Genomic DNA, 10,479 nt, shown 5'->3' with positions numbered 1-10,479 from the left:
AAAACTTGGAGCTCCATCCCTCATCCTAGCTCCTTGTATTTTGCCTGAATATTCTCTGCATAACAACTTCCAAATGCATCTTCTTCTATTTACTGAAGCAGATAAAACTAAGGCCATGACTTCAAAGTTGCCACTGCACTATTCCTTTTTCTGATTCTTGCTTCATTCACATCCAGTGAGCAGGCAGCTGTAAAGATTGCTGCACCACAACCCGTTCAACTCCTCCACTGGCTTTGCTTTCTCTGCCATGTAAAATACATACCACTTGTCTATATTTCCAAAGCACTTCATGATCTTCTGTCTCCGAATACCCTACTTTCATTATCAACTGGTAACTCTTACCTCCCAACAGATCTGTACTTTGCCAAGGACACAGCTTCTACTTTCCCAGACTCTGCCCCCCATACCTGAATTTCTTCTGAATAGCCACACACTACCTCATCACCTTTCGAAGTCTCTTAAAACTTTGTTAAAATCCTTAAAGCAAGAAAAGAAAACCCACTTAAGGCTCAGTTGTTTCAGTGCACCACACCATTTTCAAGGCAAGGATATGATTTCAATATTTTCTGCAATCTTTTTTCATTTCATAGAATCATAATATCACAGAATGCTTTGGGTTGGAATGCACCTTAAAGATCATCCAGTTCCAAACCCCTGCCATCAGCAGGGACACCTTCCACTAGACCAGGCTGCTCAAAACTTCATCCAACCTGGCCTTGAACACTTCCAGGGAGGAGCAGCCACAGCTTCTCTGGGTAACCTGTTCCAGTGTCTGACCACCCTCACTGGAAATAATTTCTTCCTAATATCTAATCTAAACGTATTCTCTTTCAATGTAAAGCCATTACCCCTTGTTCTATCACTACCTGCCTTTGTAAAAAGTCCCTCCCCAGCTTTCTTGTAGGCCCCTTCAGGTACTGGCTGCTCTAAGATCTCCCAGAAATCTCTTCTCCAGGCTGAACAGCCCCAACTCTCCCAGCCTGTCCTCATAGGAGAGGTGCCCCAGCCCTTGGATCATCCTCATGCCCTTGGATCATCCTCGTGGTTTCCTCTGGACTCATTCTAACAGGTCCATGTCTTTCTTGTGTTTATCTGCACCCAACCTATATCCTCCCCATGTCATAAATTCTCTATACTGTATGTACTCCACATGGCACAAAAAATAAGTGGCTAGGAACTGGCTTTTCCAGCCTCCTAACTACACAGAATCTCACAACTGTTTCCGACCATTTCTAAAGATAAAAAGGTTTTCTCATGTCCTGGCTGTTGATAAAAGTTTAAAGCAAATTGTGATCATTCCATAGACTTAGCCCACAAAAATTCAAAGAGCCTGCAAATAATTCAGGTACCTGTTTGCAGATACAGATCTCCATTTGTTCTGATAATCCAGGCGGTGTCATCACTCAAAGCTACAAATACAGACTGGGGTAAAGCCTCATACCAGTGGCGTTTTCCTTTGATAGTTACTTTTCCACAAGCAAATGCTTTGTTAGTCTTCTGTTCAATCTTCCAGAGAAGAGCCCCTGTTATGAGGAGTTGAGAGAGAACATAATATCACTTGGCAGTTACTGCAGCAGAGACAGATGATTTGTCCTACCCACACCTAATAGGAGGGGAAAGGCAAACCAGTACCATTAACAAAAATACAAGATTTAAAAATGCTTTTATTTATTTATTTGTTTGTTTATTATTTATTTATTTATTTAAAGCAAGACCAGAACAGTGGCCAGCTTCCCTGGGAACTGCTGAAATGCATTTACCATTAGAGTATGTGCAATTTCTAAGTGATCAAAAGCAAGTAATTTCTCTCTATACACTAAAAACTAACAAAAGTTCCATGTTAGGGACAAATATGCCTGCTATTAAGAGACTAAAGTTCATGGCTTGCTTCTGTACTAGTTTGGTACATCCTAAATACATAAAGGAAAAGGTATTAATTGTCCTACTTTCACCTTTTACACATACTAGTAGTGTTAATAAGGTAAATTGTAACTTCTATGGACTAGTCCTAAGTGACAAATACCTGAATCATAGAATGGTTTGGGTTGGAAAGGACCCTAAAGATAATCTAGTTCCAACCCCCCTGCCAGGGACACCTTCCACTAGACCAGGTTGCTCAAAGCCTCATCCAGCCTGGTTCTGAACACTTCCAGGGAGGGGAAGTTGAAGAAGTGTGCTGTCCTACTCTGCAGTGGTCAGTTCTGTTACCTGCTTGTTACGTAGCATGTCATGAGCACACAAAACTCAGAAACGCAACTGCACAAATCCATCTTGAGAAGTTTTTCTCTCACTTGAATTAGCAAGGAGAGATCAGAAAAAGAAAACCAAATGGAATTCCAAACTTAAAACTGCTGATTAGCATTCATGCTGGTTCATACTATAGCAGTACATATTAATTTCATCTGAGTAATTCCACAAAGTAGCATTTGATTCCATTTTGATGTTTGTGGTTAACATTCTCTTGTGTTAACATATCCACGGGAAATTGTGGATACTAGAAATCTGTATGGATTCAACGAAAAACTAGGTGAGTCCCTGGAATTGAGGGATAATAAACGCATAGAAACAACCTTTTGCCTAGGAAGTCTCTTGAGTCACCAACAATTGCAGTCTGAAACTACCAAGGGCAAACATCACACGTGCCAGCCCATTCCTTTTACTGTTCTGCAGCCATCTGCGTCTGGCCACTGTCAAGGACAAGACGCTGAACTGGGTGAACCTATGATCACCTATGACCTTACCTAGCACAGGCACTCTTTATTTTTTTTTTTTGTCCATAACAAAGCTCAGCTACAGATCAAATAAAATATCTTTCTTAAAACAGATAGCAATCTTCCTCTACAGAGAGAAGGGAAGATTGATGTGCATTTAGAGATGACAAGGGAAGAAAACAGTGTCAAGACAAGAGACCAAATAAAGAAAATGTCTGAGAAACTTGGATTTTCACACCAGTGCTGGAACAATCTGGAAGACCAAAAGTGACACAAATTGATAACCAAAACCAAACATTTCCTTTTAATCCAACAGAATCTGCCTCAGAGGAATGTTCCATCCATAACAAACTCATATGCAAATACACCAAAAATTAAAAGTTTTTTTTCTTTAGTATTAAAAAAAATAACAAACAAACCCACACACAAAACCAATTCCACATTTACAATAAAAATAATTTTAAATTTGGGAATCTTAAGCAGTTCTGTATCAAAACCCAAGGTTTTGTATAGACAAGGGCCTCTTCATTCACCTCCACCTACCACTGAACTGCTACTTCTGAAGTTCACCTTAATCAGGCAGCCACATGTTGAAAACTTCTCAAAATGCAATGGGAACCTCTTAGAAAGGCAGCCACTTAAACTAGAACATGGTACACAGAGGTAGTGAAGATGCACTCATAGCACTCAATATGACTTAAAAAAAATCAACCAACCAAACAAAAAGAAATAAAAATGAAAAAAACAAACCACAAACCAAAAAACACACACTACTTTTACATGAAACAAAGGTGAAACAAGTCCCAGACAATCAAGGGACTAGAAGTACTGTATTAAAAACAAAACAAACAAAAAACCTGCCTACATGGAAATTACATATGCACTGAACTGTATTTGTAATCTCAGAAAAATTACAAGTTTCACCTAATTAAATAATAGCCATCATTAAAAAAAAAAACCAAAAAAACCCAAACACACACAAAAAAAAAGAAAGCAAAGAAAATGCACAAGTCTCTGCGGTTTTTGTATTTAGGAGGTTACAGTGAAGCAGAAGCCAACCAACCTGAGGGGGAAACTGCCACTTGCTGGACACCATCTTCAAACTTCTGCCAGCGCAGCCCAGCCGCGGGCAGAGCGCTGCAGTACAGGCTGCCTCTGTAGTCCAGGCACCAAATGTACTTTTCTGAGACCACCAGGCTCAGGATACCATAACCAGGGCCAGAGTATCCCATCCAGCTCTCTGCAAACTAAAAACTACAGAGTCAGAACAGTATCAAGTGTCTTCAAACTGCACAAGAAAATGGCTATATAAAGACAGCAGCTCCCATATTTTGATTTTAAAATGTTAAACTTAAGAATCTTAAGTACCTTAATCAATGAATAAATTTGCCTTGTGTAAAATAAAACTGCATCTGTCCATGTTCTCTAAGATAGTATGTACTGCAAAATAAGACTGCTAGAACAAAAGTTTTAGCAAAAAAACCCAAACTTTCCACACTGTCCTCTACCTCCAAACGGTGGAAAACCTTTTCTTATTAATTAAAGAACACACACTTAAAGGAAATAGCAGATGCAGAAAGGAATACACAAAAATGTACAGTCTGTCTGTAGTCCAGAAAATTATTCATTGTCTATGAAGTGATGAGCAAAGGGAACAAGGTGGCTGGAGTGCAGAGACAGCTAAATATCCAACTCCAATATTCTCTGTATGTTACAGGAGCCATGTACTGCAGAAATTTGGTTTACAAACTGCTATCATAAATTCTGATAGCTTGCATGAGATGAATCCAAGCAGTGCACACATGACCCATAATGTAAGCATCTATGGAGCTTTTCTAAACATTCCAGAGTGTAAGAATATCCTAACCTGAAACTAAAAGTCTTCTATACTTTGGGCTACAGTTCTTACTAAACAGGACACCATCAACCTCTAACTCAATGTTTATCAACAAGTATTCAGTTGATCTTAATACAAGGCTGGTTTAGATTTTTTTTTAAAAACAAAAACCCCCCAAACCCTCAACCTAGAAGAACTGTATTTCCTTCTTAAGACTTCTGCTAAAACTCACAGTGATTTTAATTTTAGAACTTCTTTTCTATCATCTATATGAGAATTACTATTTCTGAAAATGTTCACCCACAAAGTGGGTGATGATGAAGGAAATGATGAAGGAAAGAAGGATAACAGAAAAAGGAGATATGTCAACATTTCAAATAGTACTAACTGCTGTTCTAGTACACAAAGAAAGACTAATCCTTACTCTGAGTATTTACAGGTAAAATGACCCTTAAACAGAGGCCAGTCATGTGAGATAATCAGCATTAATTCCCCATGAAGTCAGTTGAAGTTGAGAACAGCATTGTGCATAATTTTGGCTACTGCAGACCTCCAAACGAGGAGCAGCTGTTGAGCATGACTTGGTTTTACTGTTCACTCTTTAACGGAAGGGCTTATTTTTGAAGACAGCATTTTTGTTGAGCTGGGAATAATACAGCCAGAGCAGCTTCTTCACATTGTAAGCACACATCAACCATTCTGAAGTCGGACACATCACATTTCATAAGAGTTACAACACATATTGCTGTTTGGCTTTACGCTTTATTTGTTCACTCAAATCAAGCAAGAAAAAAATTGCTTTCCTAAAGAAGTAAAGGATTGAGTAATAACAGTTACACATGAATTTTTTGCAATTGAAATGCTGCAATTAAGTAGTTTAACTAAACTGAAAACATATACCTGATCAGTTTTTAACAGCACCGTTTCATCTAGGCTTATCCTGGCCACATCCTGGGAACCAGGCCCAACACCAACTTCAGGCATGCTGGTCTCCGAGGATGAATACGGTAATCCATGTCCATAAATATCCTCTTCATCACTTGAAGTAGATTTCTCAGTCTTACCTTCGTGAGCATCTGTTACCCATTCAGCAGTGCTAGTACTAGATTTAGCTTTGATTGCACTTTCAAAATTCCATCCAGAAATGGAAGTGTTATCTGAATAAACATCGTTAGAGATGTCAAAGGGAAGCACAGAAGGATCTGACAGAGCGCTGCGTATTAGAGAGAGTTGCTGTTGGTCTTCCCTACCAGTTTCATCACTTTCCTTTGGTGTCAGTGATGTCTGAACACCAAGTACACTGTCACATTCCAAAAACATTTGGTCTGTAAGGTCTGGCTCTTCAGAAGATTTTTCAGTACCCTGCAGCTTCATTTCATCTAAATTTTCATCTATTTCACACAACACAGGAAAATCTTGGTCCTCCTCTTGGCTCAGCTTTCCAAGGCAGCATTCATTGCTTGCAGAAACCACACTACCATTACATTCACCATCAACACCGCCTGTCAAATCCTCTGTGAGGATTAGAGGAGAGACAGATGTCAAAGTATCTGTAACAGCTGAAGTACCCATGCCACTGTCACTGTTAGGAAGTTTCTGTAAATCAACCATATCTCCATTTTCTTCATGAATTAGTACAGTCGCAGACTCAGGAGACTGTAGGACACTGAAAGTTTCTGAACCATTATCTTCTTGCAAGATCCTATGGGACTCCACACTGAACATGCTTTCCTGATCTGGAGAGCCAGTACTCAAATGATCAATGCTGCCACTCATTAGGCTGGAAGTAATTGAAAACGAGTCTGCATTCAGTGAATGTGGACTATCACCAGAAAGCTGACGCTCATACATTGGTGTACCTTCCAGAGAGCTGTGGTTTTTCCTGGTCCCACTTTCTGTTCTCACAAAACAAACAAAAAAAAAGGGGGGGAGGGAATAATATTAATAAGATTATTATATTTTGATGCAAAGTAAGAAATTAAAATATTTTTATCACTAGGGGGAAGAATAGAGTTAAATTTAAATTTTTACATTGATTTTTTTCACCTTCAACACTAAATGATACATATAAAGCCAAGAAAGTCTTAATAGCAAAATATTTTAAAGTTGTAACATTAATATAGTAAACAATTAGAATAATCAAGTACTTGCACTATTTTAACAAACTAAAAACCATGGCTAAGAAAAACACTGCCAAATATTCTAAATAGGATGAACAGATATTACACAATTCCAACATAAAACTCAAAGCAGAGTCCACAGTACGATACCATTAACCCATACACAGAACCTTAAGCATGTTTACATAAAGCAAAACAAAGTTAAAGGAATGAAAACAAATAGATCTAAAAAGATCTGATAAATTTATCACTTTCAAAACAGGCTTTCATCTTGAACATAAATGGCTCACCACAATCTCTCAAATACCACAAGCATGACAATACAATATAAACAAAGCATGTCAAACACAGACACTCTTGTGTGAAACATCAAAAGTGACATGTCCTACTAATGAGCAGTGGCAGGGAAAGTTCTGTTAGACGTACCTTGTTTCTTCTTTTTTTTCTTTTTCACTTTAATTGGCTTTACAATGAGTTCTTGATCAAAATCTTCAGAGCTGATTGTTTTTTTTCCGCTGTGAAGAAAGATGACCTTCTCTCTGAGCTTCTGAAAGCTGGTCTGCACATATAAAGCTCGAGCCACTGCCCACAGAATTCACTGAACTGCTCCTGCTTCTTGATTCACTTACTGTAGAGCAGCCCCTTTTTCTTATTTCACTGCTCAAGTCTCCCATTCTATCAAAACTTTTCTCCGATAGTGTTGGAGTTTCCAGATCACCTTTCACTGAAGCGTAAGTGTCACTTTTATCACCAATAATTGAGGGGGAAATAACCATTTTTTTATCTGTTTCCACTGAAGGGCTAGATGATACAGATGCTGATACGGATAATGGGGTCAGCAATTTAGGACTGGTATCTGTTAAAGGATTTGGCAATTTTGAATTCACATCTGAAACTGATCAAAAGAAAAAACAGAAGTATAAATACTAATGTATCAAGTGAGTAGCAGCATAGTTCTTGGAGACTATTAAAAGAAGTTTTATGCAATGGAAAAATATTCTAAGTTTGCAACATTTCGAATATACATGCATACACATAATACAAACTTAATGTAAGTAAATCCATATTAAATCATTTTAGTAAAATCAATCCCCTAAAGCCTGTACCAAACTTCTATCAGCAAAATTCCGAATTTATGTTTATGTTTGAAGAATGATACAGGTCTTTAGCCTGGAAGACTCAACGGTATGTAGTGCCAGCCTGTATCTTCAACTTCTTCATTCAAACATCCAGTATCTTGAAAAAAATCAAGGAAAAATTACCAGATAAACCACTGTGGTAATTAGAAGAAAATACACTTCAAGAAGGCTCCTTTCAAACTATACTTGGAAGTTAAGATTAAAATACTAAACACCCCCTGGAATTCTGTGAGTTTAAGAACTGTTTAAATGACTACTGCTAATATGCAATGATAAGTTAAGTTCTCCAGCATTCAGTGAGACCTGATAGCATTTTTACTAGCATTTTGCTAATACAAAGCTAAAATGGAGTATTTAAAATGCATAAACAGTCCTTCTGTGAGTGTAATAAGCTGGATAACGGTGCTTACAATCTTTATGATTGAGAAATCAGACGGCACCATCATTCAGGAAGTATTATTAATCCCTTTTAGAGAGTTCTAGTAACATAGATGCTGAACTCAGACAGCCAACAAATAAGAAAATAAACTCCCAAATTCTTTGGGGTATTTTAGTGAGTATTCTTTGGGTGTTTTGCTCATTCTTTCTTCTTCATTGCTAGGAAGGCTGAGACTTCCTATGGAACATGGGTGGTGACAGGTGGCACAGAATCAACATATTCAGGTATCTCCAACCCAGACAACTGAGAATGATCAGTAAAGAGCTAGCTGTGATCATGAATCCAGATTGCTTCAGCATCATGGTTTAGAATAAGGTCTCAAATGCCCAGACTAGACATGCCTGGCTAGGATAATGTTGATCCATTTTCAAAAAACAGGAACCAGAATAAACTTCCTAATGCCCCCATTCTCACTGCAGCCTGAACAGAAGTTCAGATGAGCAGATAAAACATATAAGTAACTCTACAGAACCTGGTAGGTTTTTGCAATAACCTGAAGGTTTTTCTGTGGGGGTTTGGTTTGGGTTACAGCTTTTTTTTCCATTTTTAAATTAAAAAGTATAATAGGCACCATGTTCCATGAGGTACATGCTGTAGTTTGCTAATCTATACAAACCTATTGATGATAGTCCTTCAGGTCTACTTGAAATTCTTATTATGTCTCTATCTCCCTTTAAGAGAAAAATCTCACTGTTGGTACAGGACACAGACACAATATCACCGTATCCTTCCAAGCCACCAATCAAAGCCTATAAAGAGTCAACACAGAAAGAAATCATTGGCAATAGATTAATATCTTGTTTAGACAAGACGGTGCTCTTAACAAAAGTGTTCACTGGAATTAAATCAACATATACAGCTACAGAATAAAGATATGTATCTTATCAAAAAGAAATAAAACATAATTAAAGGATGCTTTCCTGATTATTTTTTCTATGTAGCTCATTTTAACACTAATTTTCATTCCATAGATCTATTAATTTTCTCTGTCAAAACTAGCTGCAACACTGTAACAACAACTTAAACAATATATAATTTGGTGGCAGAAAAGAGCCACAATACAAATGTTTAATACCATTTAATACTATAGCTTGTATTCACTTTCATACACACTTTTAAGAACACAAAGTAGCTAACAGTTTATACCAAATAAAATGTAATACTTTTTTTTTTTTTTTTTTTTGCACACACCAACAGTAGTAAAAGGGAAAAATAAACAGTTCCAGGCACATTTTATAGGCCCAAAACGTCTTTTGCATTAATTACTAGATTTTAGATTGATACATGCTTTGCTACGTATCAGAAATGGTTATGATGTTAAATCTGGACTGAAAGCTTTAAATATATTTAATTTTTATACATATCAAGCTAGTTTGTGAGTATATCATTGCAATGAGAACTTGAAGAGGGAGAGAATAAAATAATCTTTGTTAGGTTTAAGTAGGGACGTAAATCATAGAAGCGTAATGGATAACACAAAGAGAGTCTCCTGAACAAAAACAAGTAAGAAAAAATATGCACCCACAAGATTTATCTACCTGGTTCACAGTGTCTAGCAAGTAGATGCTGTATTCATTCCAGGTCAGCACCCATCCTTCTCGGAAAAAGCATGACACAAGCCCAAGGTGTTTCTCTGGGGAGCTGTAACTTCCTCTGTCAGGTGGTTCCAAACGAGGATACAGTTCAAAAGTTTTTATGCCACCAGCAAATACGTCTTTCAATATGAATGTGGCCTGAACAGTTCCGTGAACATCAGACTTCCAGAGACGAAGTCCAGGTCTGGCAGCAAACAGTGTCAGGTCACTCTGTTTACACAGGCCAGGTATAAAACATGCTCCGAATTTGCCAGTGCTAAAATGCAAAAGAATAATTTATTTTAAAAGCCATATTCTCAACTTATAAACAATTTTTAAAACTAATGGCACAAATTTACAACTGCAAATTACAAAAAAGAAAAGTTTTGGTTTTGATCATTCAGTCAAATGTCTGAGGTACAAATCTGGCTATAGTAAGACAAGAATAGTGCTTCCAAATAACAAGTTTTCCCTCAGCTTTAGATGTCAGACACTACCTCTATTAGGTAAGATGCCCCCTAATAAGTTTCATAGCCTTAAGGTACGCCAGGTGCCCACCAAAGCCACTCTGTCACGCCCCTCCTTAGCTGGACAGGAGAGAGAAAATGAAATGAAAGGCGTATGGGTCAAGATAAGGACAGTGCGAGATCACTCAGCAA

At 37.7% G+C, this 10,479-nt stretch overlaps 1 protein-coding gene across 1 annotated transcript in view; it reads right to left on the bottom strand.

The window, feature by feature from the left end:
* Nucleotides 1-10,097, bottom strand: part of LOC104529160 (tectonin beta-propeller repeat-containing protein 2-like) — a gene marked incomplete at its 5' end in the record, with an annotated part of 35,591 nt that extends 25,494 nt beyond the window's left edge. The window contains 7 exon segments of the mRNA XM_010173375.2: nucleotides 1,350-1,523; nucleotides 3,775-3,958; nucleotides 5,449-6,443; nucleotides 7,095-7,179; nucleotides 7,181-7,563; nucleotides 8,863-8,995; nucleotides 9,785-10,097. Of these exon segments, the coding sequence (XP_010171677.1) occupies nucleotides 1,350-1,523; nucleotides 3,775-3,958; nucleotides 5,449-6,443; nucleotides 7,095-7,179; nucleotides 7,181-7,563; nucleotides 8,863-8,995; nucleotides 9,785-10,097 (2,267 nt within the window).
* Between the last annotated feature and the right edge of the window lie 382 nt (nucleotides 10,098-10,479).

This window comes from Antrostomus carolinensis, unplaced genomic scaffold (assembly GCF_000700745.2).
Source record: "Antrostomus carolinensis isolate BGI_N321 unplaced genomic scaffold, ASM70074v2 scaffold4878, whole genome shotgun sequence".
NCBI lineage: Eukaryota > Metazoa > Chordata > Aves > Caprimulgiformes > Caprimulgidae > Antrostomus > Antrostomus carolinensis.
The sequence above is the reverse complement of the archived record's forward strand: the minus strand, read 5'-3'. Positions and strand labels throughout refer to the sequence as shown.